This window comes from Pantherophis guttatus, chromosome 1 (genome assembly GCF_059756535.1).
Source record: "Pantherophis guttatus breed Tessera chromosome 1, ASM5975653v1, whole genome shotgun sequence".
Lineage (NCBI taxonomy): Eukaryota > Metazoa > Chordata > Lepidosauria > Squamata > Colubridae > Pantherophis > Pantherophis guttatus.
The window spans coordinates 287091400-287118988 of NC_142063.1; the positions used below are offsets into that span (position 1 = coordinate 287091400).

The 27589-nt window shown below is 37.2% G+C and overlaps 1 protein-coding gene across 2 annotated transcripts in view; it reads right to left on the bottom strand.

Moving 5' to 3' along the window:
* Positions 1–27589, bottom strand: part of MDGA1 (MAM domain containing glycosylphosphatidylinositol anchor 1) — a 312822-nt gene that overhangs the window by 52084 nt on the left and 233149 nt on the right. For both annotated transcript variants that reach the window (XM_034428035.3, XM_034428036.3), the window contains exons 11-12: positions 7203–7380; positions 6033–6056 (exon numbers count right to left, since the gene is read on the bottom strand). In XM_034428035.3, coding sequence (XP_034283926.1) covers positions 6033–6056; positions 7203–7380 — 202 coding nt within the window. The remainder of the gene's footprint in view (positions 1–6032; positions 6057–7202; positions 7381–27589) is intronic.

Consider the following 27589-nt stretch of genomic DNA (forward strand, 5'->3'; position numbering starts at 1 on the left):
TAAGGTATCATAATCTGAAAGGAAAATAATGGTTTGCAAATTTTTTTACATACACTATACCCTATCAATCCAGGACTGGATGAAAAAAATCTGACTTGATACTCAAACATAAGGTAGTGGAAAGAGATGGAAATTGTCCTTATATGGAGTGCATAAAGAAAGTTAATTCAATAAGAGAACAGCCCTGAATAAAAGGATCAGAGCCTTAAAAAAATATACAAAGCAAAACAATCAAATGCGAAGTCTTAAAAAAACAACAACAACGGGTACCATGATTGTAAGTGAGGTTAGTAATTTTTTTCCTGGTCTCAAGTAGTCTAATACTCACTGATGCTAGAGACCTAGGAAGTGGGGAGGATGATGGCAGAATATCTTTATTTAAACTGAATACCTGTGGAACAATGAAAAACTGGGGAGAAGGCAGGGGTGGGCTTCAAAAATTTTAGTAAGGGGTTCTCTGCCTGGTTGCTGGGTGGACATGGCCATGGTGGGCATGGCCTAGTCGGCCTCCTGCACCATGGTGGTGGTGAGGAGGCGTTTTTTCCCTCCCAGGGCTCCAGAGGATTTTCTCAAGCCTCCAGTAGGGTGAAAACTGCCTTCCCAGGCTCCAGAGGCCCTCTGGAGGCCGGAAATGGGTCTGAACTTCTGGTAGGCTCGTTTTTCGCCCTCCCAAAGTCTCCAGGTGTGCCCTGCACTTACCTGCATCCAAAACAAGCTACATAAGGACTCCTGAGAGGGGAGGGGAGGGGAGGGGAGGGGAGGGGAGGGGTGGCCGGGGCCAGCCAGGAGTGGGATTTGGGGGTTCTCTGAACTGCATAAAATCTTAGCTAGAGGTTCTCCTAAACCCCTGCAAACCCCAGCAGCCCACCCCTGGGAGAAGGGCTTCTATGCATATCACATTTTCTTGCATTAGATTGTGTGTCTATGAGTTTCAAGACCTTTTTTTGGAATATTGAGCAGACACTTTTCCTCTTTCTCGGCCTGTTTTTGGCCTCCTTCATTTTATTCCACATCCATTTCTCTCAAGTTAGAACAAGGCTTAGTTTTAAACTCAATAAAATGGGCATGCAGTGCGTGTTCATTCAGCTTGGCTCTGGGCTGGATGTGAAGGACCAGCTTAAAGTAATTTATCGATTAGAACTGAAGGGCAGCGACTGGTGAAACTCTGCTGACAACTTGCATTGGAAGACCTCATGAACACTCAGCTGGCTGGTGAAACTCCTGCCAGTGAAGTAAACACAGCAGCCAAAGGGAGCTTGGCTGGCCACTTAACCGCTAATTAACCCTGACTAAGTGCTCTCTACGCGGTCCATTCATTTCTAATTAGCATCCTAATCCAAATTAGCCACAGTTTATAATGCTGAGTGCTGGGGACTGCCCAGCATCTGTAACTGGAGAAGAAGCAGAACATGCACACAGGAGATCTGAGTCTAGGAAATCACAAAAACAATCTGTTTTAGGTCCAGGTCTGCGATGCTGGGACAGAAGTGAGCTTTTTAACAGATCTTCCAATGCATGAGGCTTGGAAGATTGGAACAAGGGAGGCTTGTTCATTTCAGCCAATCCCACTGCATAATCTCAGCTATAGATGATGCATTAATTTTGAATTTATAAGCGGATAAGATATAATCCTACTTCCTACAAGAAACCTTGCCATTATCGGTAGATTTTTGTGAACATTATCAGATAAAAGCACTCTTCCCCCTTCCCAGTGCCTTCAACAAAGCAGAATTTGTCACTACTTGCTTTGTGTCTGTATATGGCAGTATAAAACTTGTTGGAGAAGCTAAGTAGGGTAAAGTCTAGTTAATATTTCCATAAGGGTTCCCCAGAAATTCCCAGTGCTGTAGGCTAGACTGTTGGCCAACGGCTTCACTACTCCTCTTAAAAAAAAATCTCACCAAAAGCTTTGCTCAACTAGAAGACTTCAATTTGCATCTTCCACTTTAATTTCACTGATTTCAATTCTAAACTGAATTTATTGCCAATGCTAAATTAAACTAATATAAAAGTTTAACTTTGCACAGAAGGAAAAGTAAAGATGCAGCAATGAAATGGAACATATGTGGGCATACCTATTAAATAATAAACTGTGTTTTCAACAGAAAACCTTAGGTTCTGCCTGATCAGCACTCATTCCCACCATGCAAGCATTAGGCTGCAATGAGCAGGACAAATAGTCCTCTCTGTGTGGCCAGAAATAGAGGACACCCCACTGGTGGCCCTTTCTATCTTCTTTGAAATCCAACAATTTCTGTGATTTAATTTTTGCTTTTTTTACTATAAGGGAAGAGAAGATGTGGAAGCTCCCATTCATATCCACAACAGTTCTGCTAAATAATTTATTATCAGTGCCAAAGCTGACAACTTCTATTGTCTGTTGGCTGTTTAGGTAAGCACAGACACTTGTCAATGTACCTTTGTCTTTTAACTGATTATTTGTACACTTTCCCTTTACTTCAAGCTGTTTTCCATCTTATGGCTGGCGTCTGCTTTTGCAGAATCTGTGTTTTATAGCAAGTGGTCTGAAATTCGTTCAACTGCAAGCTCATTCATGAAGATTAAAGAACATAGCACATAAAAGAATGTAAAAGGTTCAAACCATACATCTAACTACAAACTGATTTTTTTTTCTGTATGTGGGTCCACCAGACATGCAACACCATTTTTTTTGGTCATTTTATACAATTATTTACACGTAAGACACCCGAAAATGAAAACGAACAAAAAGTCCCCAAATGTTGAATACTGCTTATTTGCATCATTATCGCTGTTATCATCTCTTAATAGTATTATTGCTAGCGTGCCATTTAACGGGCAAATATATCTTGGGGGTCCTTAACAACAGCAGTGTCTGTAGCAAACCATGATGATGCCAGAATAAAAACACACTCTCAGTGAGGTCATCACGGACTTGGGTCTTGGCAGCTGATTCAAGTACTTAAGTCAAACCATTTGCATGATGGTATTTCATCATTTTGTTGCAGTATACTAAACTATGATGCAGAAGGAATAGCTTGATAATCAGTGCTAGCAAGTCCTTCAAAAAGGACTTTAGTATTTAGCAGGAACACCTCAGGATAAAAATGTAACAAATGGTCCTTTAGGAGGAATATTTCACTTTTTTGCAGAGGGTGGGGAACAAAAACCAGCCAACCAAACAAGAAATCCTGACAGTTTTATAAGCTTAGAGAGATTGAAATGTGTGAATGGATGGGCCAAATAAATTAAGGGAAAAAAAGTTTAAAAGAACAAGATAAAGGCACATGCAGAGAAAATGGTTGCCATATTGGTTTAGGTGTATGTTTTACAAAAATATGGTGGAAATGAACAGATAGAAAGAAGGAAGAAAATGTTTCTAATCTTCCAATCATTTCTTGGTATTATGTATTACAGAATCCAGGGACACATTATGCTAACTTTTTTAAAATAATTTTTTAATCATTTCCCACAGGGAATTCAATGGAAGGGACAATAATGAGAAACGCAGCAGCATTTACATTGTGAAAGGAACATAAACTGAAACATGTTGAAAGGAAAAGTTTTTCAGTTTGATGCAGGGTACTCTGTGGTAGTAGACTCCAAGGCCCTGAATTCAAATCTTAACATAATAACACAGTTGGAAGGGACCTTGGAGATTTCTAGTCCAACACCCTGCTCAAGCAGGAAACCCTGTAACATTTCAGATAAATATCCAATCTCTTAAAAATCTCCAGCGATGGAGCTAAACTATCTTGGAATGAATTTCCCTCTTTTGCTTGTTTAAGAGGCTTATTTAAGGAGGATCTTTTAGATGCCACTAAAGATTCTTGGATAGCCAAGAATATGATTGGCTTACTTGGGTGTGTGATAAAGATGATAGATAGATGATAGATAGATAGATAGATAGATAGATAGATAGATAGATAGATAGATAGATAGATAGATAGAGGTATCAATTTTGATATTAAGAAGTATTTTATAACTTTTTAAAGGACTAAGGAATCCTCAGCAAACCAGAAGTATATATTGTTTTTCTGAATTATTCATACACAAAGATCATTTTTATATGTAAAATATTATTTAAAGTCAACACTTATAATGGACTATTCCATATTCCCCATTATTATTCTAGCCTAGCTTCTATTTGTCTAAATAATAAAGAGTTAACATTATTTGGAGAGCACAGTTCTACAGCCAAACTCCACAGTTTTCCAAATAATCATTTCCCTTTAGAATCACTCTATCCATTCAAAACTCTGGGGACATGGCATTTTGAAGATAATGAGAGTTTATAGTTCAAGGCAAATCAATACATACATTATGAATAGAGTGAGATTCTAGCATTAAGTACCAGAGCAAATGTTGGCTTTCCTAGATGATAAGTAGATCTGTAAATAACTACATATATACAAGAACAGCAGTACCATCAACATCAACTTTCTTTTCTTTCTGTGATTCAGTTTTGGATTTATTTATTTATTTTGCAAATGAACCATACAACTGAAACAAGAATCTGACTCACGGAAGAAGCTAAACTTGACTAGAATATCGTGATTCTTCTCTTCCTATTGATCTTTATGTAGCTGTATATTTATTTTCAGATAAATACACTAAAGGCTTAGACTTTATAGGTATGGTCTGTGGAGCCTTGGATCAAGTTCAGATAATTCTGCATGGCATCCTCCTCTTAGATTAACTCCATTCATATTCACTGGCACAACAAATAGAGCGGGTACAAATAAATGATTTGCTTGTAGATCTCTAGTTAAAATGATTCAGCAGCAGGTGATGGAATTCTGGAGATGTGTTGCCAATATCATTAGACAACAGTGGAGCTTGATGGATGAAGAGTGTAACCAGGGGTGAAATGCTCCTGATTCGGACGGGATCACCTGATCTGGTAGCAATGGCGGTGGGCAGTTCGGAGAACCAGTAGCAGAAATCCCTGCCCCCCCCATGCCCAGCTGAGCCGTGCAATCATCAGAGGCTTTTTTTTTTACTTTTAAAAGCATTTTTTCTACAAAAATGCCCCACATTACCCCCCACCAAGCCATGCCCACAGAACTGGTAGTAACAAATTTTACATTTCTCCAGAGTGTAACCTCAGAAAAGTTAAAGCTACCGTAATCTGGGCTGTAAGTCTCAACAACCATTAGATGGCAAGAAAACTGACTCTTTATTGCCATCTAATGGTCAGTTTCTTATGATCAAATTGTCGGAACGAGACTGTCACATTCAGGAGGAGAGATCAAGTGAGGGATTAGTCTGGAACAGTAGTGAGTTGCAAAACCCGTCGCTACGGGTTCGCTTGTGTGCGTGTGCTCTCTCTCGTGCTGCTTCTGCGTATGCGCAGAAGCATCCGGCACGGGTGGGAGGAGCCTCCTGCCACCGCCCTACCAGTTCGCTGATCCGGGTAGAACCGGTAGGAACCCACCACTGGTCTGGAATTGTTATGTAGACACAAGAAGGCAAGGTCTGACTCTCCTTGAATACTGTTGAACCTTACCTAGTCTTTCTGCGGACAAACTGGGCCAGTCTGAGAAGATTGCTGTGAAATATGCTTGAGCAATAAAGTAGCGCTCAACACAAATAAATCAAATTGTCTTTTCTGGGTCTTCATTACTTTCCTGTTACTTTTTGTTTACAATACTAATCACTAAACACTAATCCTACCTCTAAGCTTAGGTACTGCATACATCATTCATCATAATGTATGCATATAGCATCTTCCTTTATGTCTGGCTGTATTCTCTGGCTCAGCTGTTTCTTTGTTGGTAAACATTTCATTTATTAGATATATTAAAAGAATTTCTTCTTGAATTTTTTGGAAATGTAAAACATATAAAAGTTGCATTGATCCAGAAAACAAATAGCGGCTTGCTTTAAGTGAGAATTATTCTAGATGTTTTAAATTTTACTATATGTGGTAAGCAAGGATTTTCAATAAATGTTAGTTTCAAAGTATGTTTTTCACTATTAAGATTCCACTTCAATTCTAAGGAGCAGGATACATAAAACGATAAAGAAAGCATGGGGGAATAATCACTTACCTACTGGGTTAGGGTAGCTGATTGCTGAGAAAGGAAACAGAAATAGATTTATAAAAATACTCTTATATTAACACATTTAAAGATGTAAGAGGAAAAAAACCAAGTACCTGGATTTGATCTGATTAAATACCTGTATCCTTTTGTTCCTGGTTGAGACTGAATGCAGACAATTTACAATTTAAACCTTGAAAATTGCACCAACGGAGACTGGCCACAAGAAATTGTGTTCTTTTTGAGAAATAAGAAATGTATTATATTTATTTATTTTTTATCCATCTATCCACTCACCAAGCAACTCTGGGTAGTTTACATGGGATTGAAAACATCAAAGAATCCCATTTTTTCATGGAACTGGGTGAGAATTAAGATAACTTGAAAGAATGGATGCCAATATTTGGGAAAGGTTGTACCTTCTGTCATGTCATTAGACTAAATTTTATATGAAAAGAAATTTGGGAGAGGATTAAATCCTGCAGGAGAAAGCTCTGGGTCTAAAGAATTTGATGCCCCTTGTTTTCCCATTAAAATGCTGTATTGTATGCTTGCATAAAACGATGTCCAACTTTATATTCCATACTAACAAATCAGTAAAATGTGTGATAGAAAAAGGTTTGATATTCATTAGAAACTAAAGTCAAGGCTCAAATTCTTCTGGACCTTGTACCTTTCAGTGGTCTATGATCATAATAAAGATTTGATTGATGGTATCTTTCTAAATTGAATACACTTACCGAAGATGCTATTTGGTCACTGAACTATGTACTGTTTATTCATTTCCCACTGAAAAATGATTCATGGATACAAATCACCACGTAACCTAATAGTTGGGAGCAAACTGATGACACGTTTCACATTAACTGCTGCTTTGGTGATGGTGATCAAACACTGAGACCAGTTTTCTTGGAAGATAGTCTGGGTAGCACATATTGTATATGATATTAAAAAAATCACCTTGATCTCTGGAGATGTTGAGATATAACTCTTATAATTTCCCACCAGGAAATTTTGAGATTTGTTGTTCAATATATATGGGGAAGATCAGTGGGAAAAGATTTCTCTGAATAATGCAGGTCTATTAAGACTTTGTCAAAAGAAATACATTTCCTTTAGTTAATACCTGCCTTTGGAGGTTCAAAAACTGTCAAGTAATAGAGAGAAAGAGACACTCACGTTCTATATAGTGGATAATGCGAGTAGCGATGTCCCCCATCCCAAACCGGGTTATGGGTGTCAAGCGAAGTTCATAGCTTTGAGGCACCTTCAAGTCAGTCAGGAGGTATTCCTGTAACATGCCCTTTTCCATCTTCCTCACAGAAATGGATTTAGGGGGCAAGTCCCTGTGATTCAGCTGTGATTCAGAGATATAAGGCAAGATTGAATTGGATAAGAGTAGATAGTTATGGAATCTGAATGCTGAAGGAATTTTATGAGCTTTGTATTTCAAGTATATCTCTTTTCGTTGTCAATTAGGAGTTGTTTATTCAGAGTAAAGCTGCTGGTATTTAGCACATTCCTACATACAGTATGCTTGATCTAGTGCTAAATTCTAAAATATGGAAAAGGATGTTGAGTCCTCAGAGTCTCACAAGTTTATAAACTAAAATTTAAAAAGTAGTAATTGTTTTTAACTTCTGTAATAATGAAAACTCAGCCTACTAATGTATTTAGGCTATAGTTTCTGTCGAATAGATTATAAGAAGTTTGTAACTAATATAGTGAGTACTTTCATAACATTATGGAGCAGATGTTCTATTTGCCACTGTATTATATGCAAACAAAAAGCTGGACTTAATCTTGGTTTGCACAATATTAATGTTTTTTGTCACAAGCACACTTTGCATTTATACATATTCATTTATCAAAACTGTAGTGTTTTCAGAAAGTCCATATTAATAGCAATAACAATAGCACTTAGACTTATATACCGCTTCACAGTGTTTTCCAGCCCTCTCTAAACAGTTTACAATGTCAGCATATTGCCCCACCAATCTGGCTCCTCATTTTACCAATCTTGGAAGGGTGAAAGGCTGAGTCAAGCTTCAGTTGGTCAGGATTGAATTTCTGGTTCTGGGCAGAGTTAGCTTGCAATATTGCCTTCTAACCACTGCGCCACCAGGGCTCCTTTCTTCCTTCAACTCTCTCCCTGTTTTAATTCAACCTGCAGTTGTGAATTTCTCTTGAAAGATTTGGACTGAACTGAAGTTGCCACATGGTTTGGTTCACCTACAACTCTATGTCATGCTTTCTTTTAGTTGTGTTTTGTTATAGAACCCATAGCGTCGATTCACACATGGTGCTAAGCTAAGATTTACAAATACAACGGGTATATCTAAGGGAGATACTGTAAACAGGCATGCTTCCATTTATCCATTTTTATTTATTAAATGTGGTGCAGACAAAGGATGAGAAAAAGTCAGAACCACACAGTGGTGAGAAAGAGTCCCCTTTACTCAGCTTCCTGTGTGTAAACAGCTTCTGTTTAAAAATAGATGGAAACTAACCAAGCAGAGAAGCAACCTAGAACTAAGGAGAGATTTCTTAATATTGCTTTAGAAGTCATGGGTGCCCCATCATTGGAGGTGTTTAAATAGAAACAGGACAGCCACTTGTCTGAAGTTGTAGAGGGTCTCCTGCTTGAGCGGGGGGTTGGACTAGAAGACCTCCAATGTCCCTTCCAACTCTGTTATTCTATGTTTCTACTCTTGCTCATAAGCACATGTATATTTGTCCTTATATCTGTCTGACTAACGAGATGAGTCATTTCTTGACCAACCTAAAAACAAATTGTCCTCTGATACCAATCTACCCACTGAGCCATCATTCTGTTTCATTTTCATTACCAAACAACCGTCCCGGTCTTTGATAGGTTAATTTTCAGATTCATACTTCTAAATTCATCAAGCAGTAATTCTAATATTCATAGCAAAACATTTGGATTTTTATCCAGCAACATGTCACTGCTTGTTTAAAATGCACTTACACTCCTAATCAAGACATCTTTATCACAACCACAATATTTATCCATAAATATATTAAACAAACGAGGGGATATGAAACACCTTTGTCTTATTCCATGCCCAGTCTTGAACCATTCACTAAGCACTCATGATTTATATTATTCAGCAATTATCTCTCTATAATTATGCAAAACATGTCCTAATTCAGGCCTATTCATTTTATTCCATGTTTTCTCTATATCAACAAATATACAATAATTTTTCTTATATTCATAGATTTCTTAGTGACTTGCTAAAGAGCCAAAATCTGAGCAGCATATTCTTGGGACTGAAGTTCACAGATACTGAAATCTATATGGCTATCAGTGGCCCGTAACCCGGATACGTCACACACAGGTCACGCCCACTCCAGCTCCACAAAGGCAAAAACCATCATGATACGTCATGAAACACGATCGGGTTTGACATCCATGCTTCAGACAGTCAAGGTTTTTATTTAATATTTTTATTAGTACTACATAGAGAAGGTTACTAGCCTTAGTTGTACATGTGTCACATGCAGCAATCCCTTTCCTAATTGTATCACAAATGTGCTTAAACTGGTCTACACAGTCTATGGTCTTTAATTTAGAGACTATCTTGCAGGTCAACTTATTGTTGTCCACAACCCACCAATTCAGAGTTTCAGAAGTACATGTACACTCAAGAGGTGCGGTGATTACATAATTTGGGGGGGGGGAGTTGCAAAAGATGAACATAGCTACCTCTACATGTTGTACTTGTTTCAAATAGCCACTTTTAGACACCACATGGTCAAGATCCTTCTGATACAGGATCTTATGCATATACATTTTGTATGATTATTTAAGTTTTTAATAGAAATTGAGAGGTCTCTGACTTGGATTGGAAATAAAGAGGGAGGAGAAAGACAAGACTCATCCTGTATCTCTGATAAACATTGTACCCCCTCCAAATAGTCTGTACCTGTTTCTTGTAGTTTAACAAGCAATTTGGAATTGCGTGATCCTGATTGAAAAAATAGTTTGCATGTATGAAGTAAAATATCAGTGGTCTTTTGCCTCTATGCAGCAGTCTTAGTATACAATCCTTGGCCCGTTCTGTATTAATACTTAAAAGCAGCACAAGTAATGCTAATCTTTTATATCAATTCTAGTTTGCAATTCAGCTGTATAATTTACAGATGGTACTATTTCTCAAGATGATTAAACTCCAAGCTCCTTGAGTAACTATGTTCTTCTTCATGCATCTTCAAGCAGGTTGTACTCTTGTTTTTCTCTTCACTTGCTTGCTTCTGCTCTTTTAAATAGAGCTTAAGGAAGTCTCCCTTGATTGCATGACTGCTACTTAGGATAGAAATGCTTCTCAGGGACTGAAACCAACTAAGGAAGAAACATTACGCTTCTGGAATCTTGCTAGGAGTCCATTTTAATGCAAAGGAGATTCACATGGCATCCCTAGACTTCTGCTTTTCTATTGATCTCCTACCAAGCAAAGCACACACAGAAGCAAAATTTTTTATAAACACTCATACGCGTAACTTTACTGTTTACTGAAAATAACATCAGCTCTTATAATAAAAACAAGGTAAATTCCAGCATCAAAGAAGAAGGGCTGTTTTACAATACTGAACTAAGCATTTCCAAAAGGGAGACAGCTGTCTTAAGTTTAGGGACAACTGTTCCTTTATATCTGATATATTCAGCTGTGTGAAGTTCAATTCACACAGCATAATTTGCAGACATGGAATGACTTTGATTTTACTGATGGCTCCTCTATGCTTGCTCTGTTCGCAAATTGGTAGAATAAAAGACTTGTAGAATTGCATTTTACTTTTCAGTAATCTTATAATCTGCAAACTTGGTTTTATAAAACTGTACTTCATGGTCTTGTCGAAAAGTGAATTGTATGCATGATAGAGTCATATAATTCATTTATATCTAGGCATCCATAGAGCCACTGGCCTTTAGATATCAGGTTTAAAGATCAACCCTTACAGCATTTTCCCATAGTTTGAAAGTTTTCTTGCATTGTTTGCATGATTATATATGCAAATGTGAAAACAAATGCAGATGCAAAAAGCAACAGCACCATTAGAATTAAAATCACATTACATTATATATATTGCATTAAAGTGTTAGTTAATTTAATATAAGTGGGAAGCTGTTAACTCCAATCATTGTGGTAGGTTTGTTTTTCAAAAGTCCATCTTGCTGAGAATGTTCTCAACCAGTCTCCTCCTATCATACCTTAAGGGAAACTTAATTCAGACTGGATCAATAAATAATTAAAAATTAATTGTAAAAGAAAAAAAAACTACATGGATCTAATGTCCCGTGAAAAATATGATGCAAATTATGTCTATTTTTTTGTATTCCTACTTTCTATACTCTGTGAAAAAAGAACTGCTATGTCACACAAACACATAAAAGCAGCATAGAACAGACTTATAAGAGCAGATAAAGAAAAAGATACTTTCCATATACATAAACTTCTGAACTGTGCAGCCCATTGCTTTGTTCTCCCTTTTGTGAAGTATCAAACTTACCAAGAAATCTTCTGGAATATAACCTGGGAAACTATGATTAATACCTTTTGAACAAGCGATAGTGTTCTACTATTTTAAACCATTCTCAAATGTTTAGCCTTAGTTCTTGGTGTCATTTTATATAATTATATATAAATTGGTGTTTATTTTATGTGATTATAATGCAAGATTATCTCTTCACTTTTGCTCACATGAAGACAAAAGCCAAGGGGCTTCCTACATCTGAAGCCTCTTACAACTTCTCTATTCACTGAATAGACTAGGATTTCTCAACCTTGGCAACTTTAACAAGTTGTGGATTCTAATTCCCAGAATTCTCCAATCAGCATTAACTTTCCAATTAATTTCTTCTAAGCACCAGGAACCTGAAGCCAAATAAAAGTTTAGGGTAACTATAGGGGGACGCTTTGCAAGACCCTTTTAATCCACAAGAAGGTTCTTATTCAACAGACCGTTGCTAATGTATTATAGTTGAAATTTAGCTCCTGCAAAATGTTTCTCCTGCATGATTGATGTTGGCATTTCTACACTGAAACAACAGCATCGAAATCCCTCAATCTGGGAGATTTTTCTTCATACAAGCAGGGGTGGGATTCAGCTGGTTCGGACCTGTTCAAACTGGTAGGTCCAATGGGTCTCCCGCCCGCCCCCCTATCTTGTCCTATATTTCCTTCGTTCTGGCTCAGCTGATTCACATGGAACAGCTGATTTCTGCACCACCACTGTTTTACTTACTGGGGATGCCTTAGAAGGTAAGCAGCTGAGCTTCAAATTGCTGTATTTTGAACACTGCGTGCAAGCATGTTAGGTGCGCATGCAAGCAAAGCATAAATGTGCGAGCGAGGTACGTGCTCACTGAACCGGTTGTGTCCACCACTGCATACAAGGCTTCTGACATTATCTCATAACCTGGTCTCTTATTATCTTTCTATTTCTCCACCCCCCCCACCCCCCACAATCCTTTCTTTCATGAACACACCATCCTGGAGTTGTTGTCCTATATTACTCTGGAGCAGTTAGTAAAATACACAGCCAGGCAAGAATGCTGGGGAAAATGGAGGCAGCCTTATTAGAGATTCTCAATCCGTGGTGGAGGAACTTGTGCAGGACCCAGCAATGACCTCATTCATCACTGGGTGCAGTTAGCTGCCAGTGGAGCTGAAGGAGAAACAGAGAATAGTTCTCAGTCTTGATTCTTTGCCTTTACCTCTTCCCACTTCATTTGAGGAAAGTAAGACTGGGTGGGAAAACCACATCATTTCCCATATCCATAAGCAGCATGCTGCAGATGTCCGAAGTGAAACTTTAGGAAAAGGGGAAAGAAGGCAACCAAATGATTTGTCTATGGAGATTCTCAGTCATCCAGGTCATGGTTGTCCCAAAGGTGCTTTTTCAAGAGGCAACTAGACTTTCTGGTTTTTCTTTGAAGATGTTTTGCTTCTCATCCAAGATGCTTCTTCAATAACCAAATGATTTGATTCACACAGGTGAAGGCACTGAGCATCCATCACCCCGAAGGGAAGCAGAGAAGGGATTCAGTGGGAGAGAGCTTCAATTACCTCTCTTGGCTTCTTAGAATTATAGTGGAACTCTTTCTTCTTGTCAACTGCCTCATTTATTTATTTAGCATATGGTCTCCTTAGAGCAACCTTTATGAGTCATATCAAATCTGTATCCATCGCATGATATTCACAAACACTTGGGTCTGTATTCTGTGCAGACTAATTCCCATTGAACTATCTTCTTGAGCTTCTCCAAGCATCCAAGGACACATGCTTGGAATTATACATTTAAGTATACTTGAATCTTTGTCTTCACAGATGCTCCTTTTCTGTTCTTGTAAAGTATTTCCACTAAGAATGCTTTGTGCACTGAATACCTCCCAGCTTTAACAAGAAAACGAGAAATTGGTTGTCTAGTAGATTCTGTTTTTTTTTCAAATGTTTTGTCTCTATGTTTGGCTCTAACCATGTCTGGGTGCATCTATGTATCTTTAACTTGAAAGAAAATGTATATAGAAAAGCTGTTGATTTTGTTGTTTCATTATTCTTATTTGTCAATTTTAATTTTCTATTTTTTTAAATTTTATTTTTTAATCCTATTGTATAAACTATGAAGAGTGACTTTGTGATTAAGATGGCATATGTGCTGAGAAATAAACCAAATAGTTAAATCTGAATTTTCATGGAAATTATTTTATAGTATAGTGTAAATGAGGACACAATGAATGTATAGGTAAAGAGATATAAAAGAGAGGGGTTGGGAATAGACCAATAGATCGGGACTCCCCACGCACAGTCACTCAGGCACTCGTCACTTCCCGCCTGGACTACTGCAACGCTCTCTACATGGGGCTCCCCCTGGGGTGCACCCGGAGGCTCCAGCTGGTCCAGAACGCAGCCGCGCGGGGGATTATGGGGGCGACGAGGCGCTCCCATGTGACACCTCTCCTGCATGAGCTGCACTGGCTCCCGGTGGTCTTCCGGGTGTGCTTCAAGGTGTTGGTGACCACCTTTAAAGCGCTCCATGGCTTAGGGCCGGGGTACTTACAAGACTGCCTTCTGCCACCAATAGCCTCCCACCGGCCAGTACGCTCACACAGAGTGGGCCTCCTCAGGGTGCCGTCCGCCAGACAATGTCGGCTGGCGACCCCCAGGGGGAGAGCCTTCTCTGTGGTGGCGCCCACCCTCTGGAACAACCTCCCCCCAGAGTTATGTATAATAACAGACCTCCGGATTTTTCGTCGGGCCCTGAAAACCCATTTATTTCAACTAGCTGGGCTGGCTTGAGTCAAATTTTAAATTGATTTTAAATTGGAATTGTTTTAATTACGGCCAAAATATTTAATTATTTTAATCAGTTTTTAGATTTTGTATGTTTTGTATGTATGTCTTGTTTTTACTTTGGCTGTGCACCGCCCTGAGTCCTATATTGGAGAAGGGCGGTATAGAAATTTAAACAAACAAATAAATAAATAAATAATAAATAAATTCATATCACTATAGTCTACATGAATGCTGCCACCCTATATACTACAATGAGTCAGAATTCCACAGAAGACATATAATGATTTCAGGGTTCAACTTCAGTTTCCTGAGAGCAATTCTTCCAAATAAAATTGACCAAATAGTAATTTTCATCTGAATATGAGACATATCAGCATCATAAGCTCACTTAAAATGGCAATGTATCCATGTTGTATCCCCCCCATTACATTGTGTCCAATTTGTGACTGCCCAGACAAATCCCTGCAGTTTTCTTGCAAGGTTTTTCAGAAGTGGTTTGCAATTGCCTGCTTTCTAGGTTGAGAGAGTGACTCGCCCAGGTCACCCAGCTAGCTTTGTACCTAAAGCAGGACTAGAACTCATAGCCTGATGCCTTAACCACTGCACCATCCTAGCTCTCATCTACATTGCATACACCTTTCTAGTATCTTTTTTTTTGGCATTATGTCATAGAGATGTCACTGGGTGCACATCTGCATATTGATATATTGCATGTTAGATGATTTTATTTACAAAATACATATGTCTCCTACTCACTAGATTCTATGTGACTTATAATAATAACAGAAAAAGTATATATCATCAAATCTAATAAAATCAAAATAAAATAGATGACAGCTATATTCCCTGCTGTCCAGTGGTGGGATTCAAGTAGTTTAACAACCGGTTCTCTGCCCTAATGATTTCTTCCGACAACCAGTTTGCCAAACTGCTCAGAAAGTTAACAACTGGTTCTCCTGAAGTGGTGCGAACTGGCTGAATCCCACCACTGCTGCTGTCCATTACTGAAGTTCCTCCTTTCCGAAAGCCCTATGAAAAAGGATCAAAACTAAATAAAAAAGAATAGTTGACAGCCCCTTATTGAAAAAGAAAAAGTGTGTGTGAGTGTGGGCAGAAGAATCCAAAGAGAAGATGCTCCTCTTGAAAAATCCCCGTTAGTCCAGGAAGCCATCTTTTATTTGGATCTTCAGGGCTGCCACATTTCGTGCTGTGGGAAACTGGGAGGGGGGATTGTATGGAGTTGGAGAGATATCTAGCCTTAATAACATTCTTTTCTCTGAGAGTCAAGGACATCCTGTCCTGCACGTGGAGGAATCTCCAGTTGGGATGGTGCATTGATTGGACCCTGTGACAGACATGTAGGTGCTGGGGCAGGGACTTGGACTTTCTTTTGGGTGGGGAAAACCTGGAAGCTTTCAGATTCGGGTTTTCCCAGATGTGCCAAAATGACAGCTCTAATACAATGGAACTTTGAGGAACTTCTAGCCTCAGAGTCTTCTTTCATTGGGGGTGTTACTTGGAACCCTGACACCCCCATTCCCTTGATCATTTGGAGGTAATTCCTCTGGCATCCCCTTCAACTTTTAAAATGTTTTATTTTAAGGCTGACATGCCACTCTCATTGTGAATCAGCAGGATTAAAAGAATGGGGAAAAAATACACCCAGATAAATAACAGCCTTGAATTTCACCCAATAGCATCAAAATGTTCCTATGGTGAAGACCCATATAATCATATAAAGAAGGATTTTCTCTCAATTCATCTTTTTCACAGGATTTTGTTTTTGCTAAGCATGTATGGATTTCCACATGTGCCTGTTAAGGCAGTGAGGCCTTTGGGGGAACTGGAATGTCTGTTTTGTTTTGGGGAGACAGGGAGAGGAACAATTCTCCCCTCAGAGCCATTCATCTTTCCCCAATTAAGCAGCGAGACACATAGATTTCACAATCATGGAATGATGGAATGAAAGTTCAGAACATAATTCTTTTTCTCTCCCTATCAACAAGAAATAATAGCCAATAGCATTGGAAATTTGGAAGGAAGCAGTTATGAGACATACTGTAAATGGTAGTATAATGGGAATAAAATAGCATATTTCTCTATATATTTAGTAACAAGTGTATTTTCTGAAATAGCTTGTTTACATGACATAATTCTTGGTTAGGCCTAAGTGTTCTTCATGTTGCATTCCTAAATTATCTGCCTGAAATCTCTTTTAAAACTAATTGGCTATAAACAAGCAAGCATCAATAATCTGGATAGAAATCAGATTTATTGCCATATACAGTATAACTCTAGACAGAGAAACTAGATATCACATGTCTCAATGGGCTCATACTACGATTGAGTCGGCTTAAGAACCACACCAAGCTTGGAATGGCATGTTGAAGGTTTACTCCAAAAGTGTTGCTGATTTGGGAGAGGGTTTGCAAACCCTTGAGCAGTTTGGGGACTTACTAAAAGTTTCTTGGGCCCATAAATTCCCTGCATCTAGTTCATGTCTTGGGATCAGATTATTTGAAGGCTCACTTTCTTCTATATCAGTCTGCTGGCCTTTTTAGAAAGATGATCTGGGATGGAGATTCTCTTGCTTATTTCAAAAACTTCTCAAAGACATTAGGAGAAAAGCCTTTTGCTCAATTATGATTAAGCTTTGGAATATTTTTCCAGGAATGCCTTTTTATTCAATCAATGACTTCCCAGAAGCTAGTAAAGATGTTACTTTTTTTCTAAAAGCATTCTGTATATAATTTTTGTTTGCTCTTTCAATTCTTTGATATGTTTAGAATATTTTTATTGCTATATACTGTTTTCAGATGCAATGTTCATGTTTCATATGATGTTGCAATTTAGAAATATGATTGTAATTGTAAATTTACCATTGGAAGCTTCCTAAAACACTTAAGATATAAGGCAGGAAAAACATCTTTTAAAATAAAATGAAACTTTGCATAGGATGCTGAAGAAATATTTTAGTATTCATAAAATATTTTAGTATTAAACATATTTTACTCCAAGATCCATCCTAGAGAAAGTTGCATAGATAGTCAATCTAACACAACTTTTACAAGCGATTCCATGTGTCCTGAATATTTTAGTGGAATTGGCTCACATTGTGAGTAGAGAGAAAAAACCAACAATGAATTAAAAAAAATGGAAAATATCTGATTGCTAGAAATGTTTTTGTTGGCCTTCAAACAGGAATATGTAAGAAGAGGAAAGAAATGGAAAAGTATCAATGGGATTCATTCATACATAGAAAATAGTAAGAGACACTATAGTTTATAGATAAGAAAACACTTCAATAAAATAGTGGAAGCATGGTCTACTAAGGATGAAAAAGACATCAAAGTGTTTTAGGGTGTAGGTCTTTTATTAATTTTTAGTGAGTGCAATATGCTCTATGGAACAGGAATAGAACTATTGATTGACAGCGAATTGAAATGTGGTAAAAGATTTATAAATGAATTATTAAAAGCAATCACATAGAGAATTGGAGCAGGAGAATTAAAATTTTCTTCACAGTAGTTCACCAATATACTCCCCCTTCAGAATTAATAACAGTATTGTAGTGTCTTTCCTTCCCACACCCTTCTCCATTATTAGCAAATGTTTTGCAAAGAGGAATTAAAATAAGAAAATTGTATTGAATAGAAGACATAACTTTCCCTTTGACAGAACCATGGACACACTAAAAATAATCTCTAGTATCATTTAACCAAGAGAAAAGGCACAAAATGTATTACCCACATGTTGGCCTTGAGAAACAATGAATGGTAAACAATACTGGTGAACCAGAATGGGAAGATCTGAACTTATGAAGAACCATTTAATATGTATCAACAGCATAAGATATGTCTTAAAAGCTGACATATAAAATACAATACAATCAATCAACTTGCTTTGTTTCCATGGCAGGCAACCCCCTCCTCCAAAAAGGAAGAGGAAAAAAGCACAAAAAATAAAATTGAAATTGCAACTTCTGGGGGAAACATGTCGAACTGAATATATATCCACAAAAATGGAGCCAAAAACTGTGGCAAAGACTGAAAAAGTGGTGAGTAAGCCAGTTCTTTGAAACAGCTCTAGACATGGAGAGGATGAAAGATGCCCCACAGGTGCACTGGACAGTTGCTCTTTGCAAGGAGACCACAGAACAGCAGTCTTCTGTGGATCTGAGCATCAGGAGATGGAAGGGATTAGCTACTTTGCTCACAATCATGGTACAGCAACTTTGAAAATTCAGTGGAATTCAGTGAATTCAGGTTCAACTCTGAGCAGAAGAAAAATTAATTACAAACTTAAGAACTTGAAGAATTTGAAATAAATAGTAAAAAGCTAAATCCGATTTTGATCTAAGAAAGTTATAAATAGATTAAAGGTCCAGCTAAATTTGGAAAATTGACTATTGGAGTATTTTGAAATTAGCTACAAAAAATAAATAGCTTTCCATGGGAAGCAGATTTATTTGTCTACTTTAGGTTATTGTCCATCATAACACAAATAACCAAATTTACAATCTTACGTAGAAAATGGACAGTAGAGAGGATTAAGTAGAAGGGGAAAAAATATGTGCCTGCTTTTGGTGTTAGTTAGGGACTTACAAAATGACACAAAACAATCAAACTGGAGCTAGAAAATAGCAGCTACAATATGTCAGTAATGCAGTCTGACACTATGGATGGGCTATGTCCAAAAGATGTTAAAGAGGGAATAACAGATGTGGAACAAATTTTGTCTGAGAAGACAAAGAAAGTACCAAAAGTAGAACTACAAATAACAGGCCTAGAGAATGATTTTGAAAAGGATACTTAACAGAATGTGCAAAAGAAACTGGCTGAACTTTTTAAAATTAAAGCGGAAATGCAAATGACAAACCAAGAAAATGACTTGGAAAAAAGTTTTTTTATTAAATCTAGAAGCTTATTAAACCCTTGAAGAAGTCTTTGTAATGGGATAATGAAGAGAAATCAAATCCTACAACAATATAACAATATTCGAATGAACTAAATATGAATTCTCTTAGAAGTAAATGGAAGGAATATAAAGTTAGTTTATTTCATCAAGATTAAGACATTTTTTGTAAAGTTCTGGTAACTCTTTATGAACTTTTTGCTGACCCAGAATTGAAAAGCTGATGTTTTATGGATTTGTTTATAGATAAGGGATGGGATATGAAATGAAGAGATATCTGCTTAGAACCTTATAGGGAATGAAAACTTACAAAATTTGTCTATACTTATAATAAAGGGCGGAAGCCTTCCTTCCTTCCTTCCTTCCTTCCTTCCTTCCTTCCTTCCTTCCTTCCTTCCTCCCGCCCTCCCTCCCTCCCTCATGTTTTTTCCTATACTTTTTATTTTTACTTACTATTTTCTTCTCTTTCTAGAGCTAGAAGTTTAGTTTGTATTAATTTTTACTATTATAACTTGTTGAGATGGATGGCTACCAAAATCAAGTAAATACATAAATCAAAATCCTTAATAAAAACTATCTAAGGAAAAAATAAAATTGAAGTTGAATAGCAGGCAACATGGGTTTATCAGAAGAGGTTATTGGGGGGAAATAATCCAAATAAAGCTAATATGGAAAAAATTGGCTCTGGTAGAAATGAATATACATGGAAAGAAAGAGAGAAAGTGGAGAGAAAATCATAGAAAAAATAAATTTTAAATGAGAAACCTGGGAACTTGACATATTGTAGTAATAAAACTGACAGAAAGGGGCTTTTTTGGGGAAAAAGGAAAGTAGTGACTTAATCAAGCAGCACCAAAAAGATGATTTTTAAGAAAAACATGATAATTGTACATATCTTGCAATTTCATATGATAACCCAGTTCAGGTCTGGAAAATGTTTGTATTTTTTTATTGATGAGTTGATGGCTGACATTAAATTTCTGTATGACTTTTGTAGAATTCAAAAGTAAATGCACACAGAGTGGGACTATTGAATTGTCTAAAGCAGAGCTAGACAATTAATATCCTTCAAATGCCTTGGGCTTTAGCTATTATCGGTTCCAATTAGCACTGCTAAAGGTAGCAGATAATAATTCTATAATTCCAAATAATTATAATTTGGAAATTACAATACAAAATATCTGAAGGGCATTTAGCTTTTTACCTTTGATCTACAACTACCAGCTAGCAAAACCAAGAGTATTTCTACTAAAATTGTCTTCTTCATTTGATATCTTACCACAGTCATGTCATAGCTACTGAAACACTAACTGAGATTTCTGGAAGGTGTAGTCCAACATATCTGGAAGGAATGAGATTGGATAATTTGTAGGACAAGATATTATTGTCTGTGAAGTCTGAGTTGTTGTGAGATGTCTGCTATCAGTATCAAGCAATAAAAGACAGGTACAATGTTTCACTGATGCTAGAACAAATGAAGTTCTTGTTTGCACTGAACTCGAGAATAGACTGCAAACACTAAAATGTCTGCACAGTGGTGTTTACTGGGATCATCAACCCTCTTGATGCACATCAGGAAATTTGTGAAAGGCTTACTCTGACTTTTCATAAATCTCTTTTGTTTGGTTCCATGTGCTCTAAGGTGTCCAAGTCAAGACGTTTTTAATGAAGTCTGCAGTCCTTAGCTACCCCAAAGGCCTTTGGACATGGGATGAAACCTAAAATTCTCAGCCTTTGGTATTCCCCATCTTGCCACAGATAATCTTGTTGGTAAGTAATTTGGAATCCTGAATTGAATCATCTCCATTTACTTGTCCAATCTTCAGGGTTTGCAGCACTAACAGAACAAGGGACAACAAGAGTCTAGAGACAAGAATAGAGTCTAATTGGGATTCAGGTTTCTTACAGAGATGTCAAAAGCTTTGCAAGAGGGTTGTTGGTTAAAAAATTGTTCATAACTTTAGCTGCCCAGATGACAGGGTGACTAAACAACAACCAATTAAGGGGAAATTGACAGGTTTTAACTAAGCAGCTTCTTTATGTAAAAGTATAACTACGAGATGAAAAAGGAGAAGGTGACATATAATCAGTGATGGCTTTTTTTAGCCACGAAATTAAGACAAGGGGTAGTAGTTATATTCCAATCAGCTAAGAAATACAGTACACAACAAAGCTTGAAGTACACTAGCCATATAAATGATTATTTTCCTAGATGTGAAGGCAATGATTTCTGCAGAACATTTGCACAGTGTTTGTATCCTGCATAGCTATGAATCACATCTGAAAAGCTTATTACACCACAAATCTAAAGGAAATAGAAAATTAAATGTAATGTACAATGAGCAACATACGCCTTTCCTGAGTTTCTCAATCTAGAAAGTCTTTTTTTCCAATCCAGAGAAGTAAACCAGTACACTTCTAATCCATGTAATTTTCATGTGCTCATTCATAAATTTGCGCAGTCCTATTTCTATATTGATCTGTGAGATTTTTAATCAGTAGGTGTGTCTGAAGCTCTGTATGGGTATAAAATCTTGACTTCAGATGTAATCTTAACAAATTTGAGGGATTTACCCTGAATTTTTTGGATATCTTGAATTTTACTCAAGTTCAACCTTAGTTATTATAACTTTGCTAATTCTAGTTTTAAAGGACAAAGGCAGCACTCTTTGTCTAAAATTGACCCCGAGGTTTGTGAGATCAGATCTTTTAAAGCAACTGTTCAGGAGAGAGAATTACCTTGGTAGAATTCCGAAGGACCTAAGCTTGATGATGGAAGTATAGATATTTGTGGCTTTAGTACACTCTTCCACATTTTCTCACTTTCTTTCCCCAAAGATATTTTTTATTTGCTGTCTTTACAGCCTTAGCAGTTTCTGACTTGTGTGCCTCACAGAATTAAATACATTCAGAATTCATAAACATGAGACAAAAGCTTGATTTAATGCCTCCAGTATTAGAACCTGTGTATTTATGGCAAGTATTCTTTCTCATCCTGATTCAAACCCCTAAAAGCACTGAAGGAGCAAATGAAATATTAGCTGCAGACTGTTTTGATAAAAGATGACTCATGTAAAGTTGCACCGCAAGCAACACAAATTGCTGGCTAGTGTCTACAGGGCTGATGAATCTTGAGAAATTGCATTTCAGTTAAAAGATACTACTTTCCAATAATGAAAATCTTCCTTTACCTATTGAACCAAGTGACTGTCACCAAGAGATATATTTTAAATATTTGTAATAACCTACATTGCAAAATGAGATACATTAACATCATGATTCGTTGATTATATTGTTAGTTGTTATACAGCAGTTGTCAAAACTTCTACATATCCAGTTTTATATATACTACCTCCAAAATTTGATTCAGTACTAACACAATGGGCAAAGATCATGCCCATTTAATCCAAAGACCTGGTATTCAAGGCCATCCTCAGCCATGCAAGCATAATTCATGATTTTGGCCCAGCCACTATGTCTTAGCTCAACCTGTTCCAATTAGATTTTTTTTAGAAAACTGGGTGGCAATACTATATATGCTGCTCTGAGTTTATGGAGGAAATATGTGCTACAAACTAACAAATAATATCATCCCATTTACTTCTACTTACATTCCCATCCATCCATTCTTCAATGCTTCCATCGAGATCCTGCTAGCATCAAATGTTATGCTAGCATCAAATTCTATATATATTACCTGTTCCCAGATATACATTTTATGCTCCAACAAATGTCATATTTACTAATCATACTCTTACTGCATAATGGTCTGCTAGCAGCTATATGTGCATATTCTGAAAGTGAGCCCTGAATATCAAATGCACAAAGTAGCAGATCACATTTATTACATGAACATGCTTTCTAAGCAAGCAATTTAGATATACCTGTAATGCTTACTCTACAACTGTGAATGGGAAATTTATGCTTTGGAGGGTTTTTTTTTTTTTTAAAGCTATTGTCACATATAGACTTCATTCCCAGCAGAAATAATTTTTCTCTACATTATTTTTTTTTTGTATCAGCTACTTCACTTTTGTGAAGTACACTCATACTTCAGCACACTTATTTTCATCTGAGAAATGTTGCTGCACATTGACTTTTAAATACAAACCTCCAAGCTTGGAAAAAGAGGCTGAATCAATACAACATTCTGGGAGAGAAATATTGGTGATGAGTTTGTTTACTAGAATCAAGGATGTGAGGTAAAGGCAAGGGTCCTTTAAAGAATTTTGGAGACAGAGAGGACAATTTCAACAACAAAATATTATAGTGAAGTGTCTTCTGTGGAGCTCAACTGAGCAGAATGTGAATGTCTGAAAACAACAGTTAGCCACTGTATATTCAGCGATCATGTACTACAATAGCTTTCCCTAACCTGGTACTTTCCAGGTATAGGAAATGCTGAGAATGTTGACAATTCTGGGGAGTTGTACCCCAGTGTATCTGCACAGAACAATATCTTAGCCATAAAAATAATCCTTTGAAAGTTGATTCCTCTTTTAAAGTCAGACATCTCAGCCAGGTTGGTTGCAGAGAGACCTTTAGTGGCTGTGCTTCCCTAACTCCTACTCTAATGACAAAGGCTTTCAATTCCTTCATGCAGAGAACACAACCGAAGCAAAACACCAGCAACAATGAACTAGAGTTGAATGATTGAATTTCTGCTCTTTGAGGCCTCATCAATAATGGACCCATGAGGACAGGGCAACAGAAACAAGTTCATCTAAGAATGCTGCCTGCACAGAGTTTTGCAATTTCTCTGCAAACAGGCAAACAAACTTGCCTCTTCCATCCTCTGATCGCAGTGCAGTTCTGAGGGAAGAAAAACATTCTTACAACGATGGAAACCTCCCTGGGGTTTACAAAGAAGCTTGGTTTTTGTTTTGTTTTTTAAGGCTGGAATTTTGCCACACCGACAGCTTCGCTGCAGTTTCTTGTCTCCTTGGGGCTTTATGTGAGGTTCAGACCTGGAGACAAAACAGAGTAATGTGTTCTGTGGCAAGGGAAAGTTGATATGGCTTAGTTATGAAACCAACCCCTGGGAGGCTTCTCAAGACTTTGGCTTAACTTTCTATATCCACAGCAAGTGGATGGTAAAACTTCTCAATAAAGAGCCTGAGCTTTTTACTGCATATTCACTGTCTCATGGAAAGAGATGTCAGAAATAATGGCTGTAGGTTTTAATGATATTTTCTGTCCAATTATATATGCTTTCATCCATCAGAAAAAGCATGATTAATGGCAACTTTCCAGAGGAAACAGCCATAGTTGCAAAATATGAAATCTGTTTGCTACAGTTTTGGGTACAGGTGGGCTTAAAATTCATGTGCTGGTTTTTCGCAAGCTCTTGTGATAGAAGACATGTGATTCTTCCTTTTTCTTTTTTTAAAAGGATGTTCACTGTAAGCAAAACAAAACCAGATGCTACCACAGTATTAGTATTGTTAACATTAGATTATACAGCTGGGGGAGAAGGAAATTCCAGATTCAATTCAGAATGAGTGGGTGATTTTGGTTGAGCCAGCCAAGAGATTCTGATATATTTAGTTGCAGGAAAAATCTCTCTCTCACACACACATACACACCAAACAGCTCACAGGATCAGCTGCCCATCCTCATTAGGCTCAGAAAACTGCAGTTTATAGCTTCCCTGAGAATCAAATTGCTGCTGTCATGAATTGCTGTAGCTGCATGTCCTACACATTTCAATAATGTCTTTCATTAGAGGATGATAAGGAAACAATGTGTATTTTATTAGCATATGTTTTCCCCCTCTTCCATGTTGGAGAAGATCAGAGCTAATCTTTTATTTGTCAGGAACAAAGTTCAGGTGAAATCCACAGCTGATTCAAGGCCTATCAACTATTTAAACATCAAGGTGCAGCAGAACTCTTCTTTTATTTTTGGAATTTGATTCCTATTGACTTGCTCCAAATTTTCACCATTTATCTACTAGAATTTAGTTGTTCACTTAATTTTTTGCTCTCAGGTGGAATGATTTTATACATTAATTTTCAGACATTTAGTCATTGTTACGTTATATAATCAGTAATATTTACTTACCGCAGGCCAGATGTGTCACACGCTGGCCACACCCACACCCAGTTTAGCCAAGGAAAAAAAGTCCCAATATAATGCCACCGTGACAACGTGAGTTTGACATCCCTGCTCTAAATTGTAGGATTCTTGGGCAACAACACCTCATTGTCTATATACAAAACTATGGACATAGTCTACATCCCCTAGCAACAGTTTTCTAATGTTGCTACGAGCATTCAGTAGGCATTTATCTACAACTAAGATATCAGACTAGGAAATGGGAATGCACCTGATTTTACAACCTTTTTTTTGTGGTAGTTATTAAACAAATACTATGGTCCTAAAGCAACCATCATGGTTGTTAAACAAATCCAATGTCCACAATGGTTGCTTTTGCCAGAAACAAGAAGTAAAGGCCAGTTTCCAGCAAAACATGCAATAAATCATGACCACGTGGAAGCTACAAACAGATGTAAGTGGCCAAGAGCCCAAAATGCAATCATGTGACCGTGGAGGACCCACCTGGCCATTATAAATTTGAATCTGGATTGTAAGTAGACCTGGGGAGGTCTATCATAACTTTGAATGGTCACTAAAGGAACCAGTCATGAGTCAAAGATTAATTGTAATATGATACTGAGAAAGCAGGTAGGCTACATAAAACTAAAAACATGTAACCATGGAGTCAAAATAGGATTGAATATAAAACTAATTAGAATAGAGTTTTTTTAAAAACTTGACAAAAAGAAAAAGACAAGAAATTTTGTCTTGAAAGATAAGTCAAGGGTGGTATGAAAAAATGATATGCTAAAAGCTGCTGTGTTGATTTTGAAGCAGGGAATTTTTTTTTATTACCACTTAAAGCTGAAAATAGATTAGAGGTCAGAACTGTGAGGTTCTGACTCACTCAGGTCGCCTCACTAAGTTCATACTCCAACTTTTCTTTTTAATAGAATATATTTGTAAATATTTTAACATTTATATATTTACTAGGATCATTCATATCTCTTTATAAGTAGTGGAACAATTATGGAAATGTATTTGGTATATTGGAAAAAATATTTTGATATTTAAAATCCAAGTAGGATAAAATCTTATATTAAATCTGCTTCTTAATATCAATTAACTTATTTTCTTTTAACTGTTAATTTTTTTTCCTGAATTTTTATATTATGCCTCCATTTCAGGTCTTATTCCTATTTATTTGCTGGGATTCATCCCCCCCCCAATTTTGGTTTGAGTCTCTTTCTTTTGTGATTACCATCAATAGTTCATTGGCCTAAACTAACAGTATTTTAAAAGATTTTTTTTTTATTTTCTCGCTACACCCAAACATAAACATACATAATATTTATTTTTTCCTATTTTAATGAGGCTCGAGAGATTGATTTCCATGATCTAATCAAAGAGATTTTATGAATTGAAAATATGTGCCTTTCTTCCCCATTCTCTTTGTAACAGTTGGATAGGATTCATATAAGACCGCCAAGATTTTTTTAAAAGTGAGAATGGGCAAAATAAAATCCTGATGCTACTGGACTGTAACTCTCATCAGCCAATGGCCAATGATGAGAGTTCCTGGGAGTTGTAGTCCAATGACTTTTGAAAGGTCATAGGCATCATCTCAACCAACAAATGCTCTTGTCTTACACATTGGCAAAAAGAACCAGAACACAAAATACAAGCTGAGTGGACATGACCTTGTAGATGACCCTTACTCTGCCAAGGACCTTGGAGTACTCATATCTAATGATCTAAGTGCCAAAGCCCACTGTAACAACATCGCCAAAATGGCATTAAGAGTTGTAAACCTAATCTTGCATAGCTTCTTCTCCAGTAATATTACATTGCTAACCAGAGCATACAAAACATTTGCTAGACCAATTCTCGAATACAGCTCATCTGTCAGGAACCCGCACTACATATTGGACATTAATACAATTGAACGTGTCCAGAAATATTTCACAAGAAGAGTCCTCCATTCCTCCACTTGCAACAAAATACCTTATGCCACCAGACTTGAAATTCTGGGCTTAGAAAACTTAGAACTACGCTGCCATTGGTATGACCTAAGCGTAGCTCATAAAATTATCTGCTACAGTGTTCTACCTGTCAATGACTATTTCAGCTTCAACCACAACAATACACGAGCACACAATAGATACAAACTTAAAGTGAACCTCTCCAAACTCGATTGCAGAAAATATGACTTCAGCAACAGAATGGTCAATGCCTGGAATGCACTACCTGACTCTGTTTCATCCCAAAACCCCAAAAATTTTAACCTAAGACTGT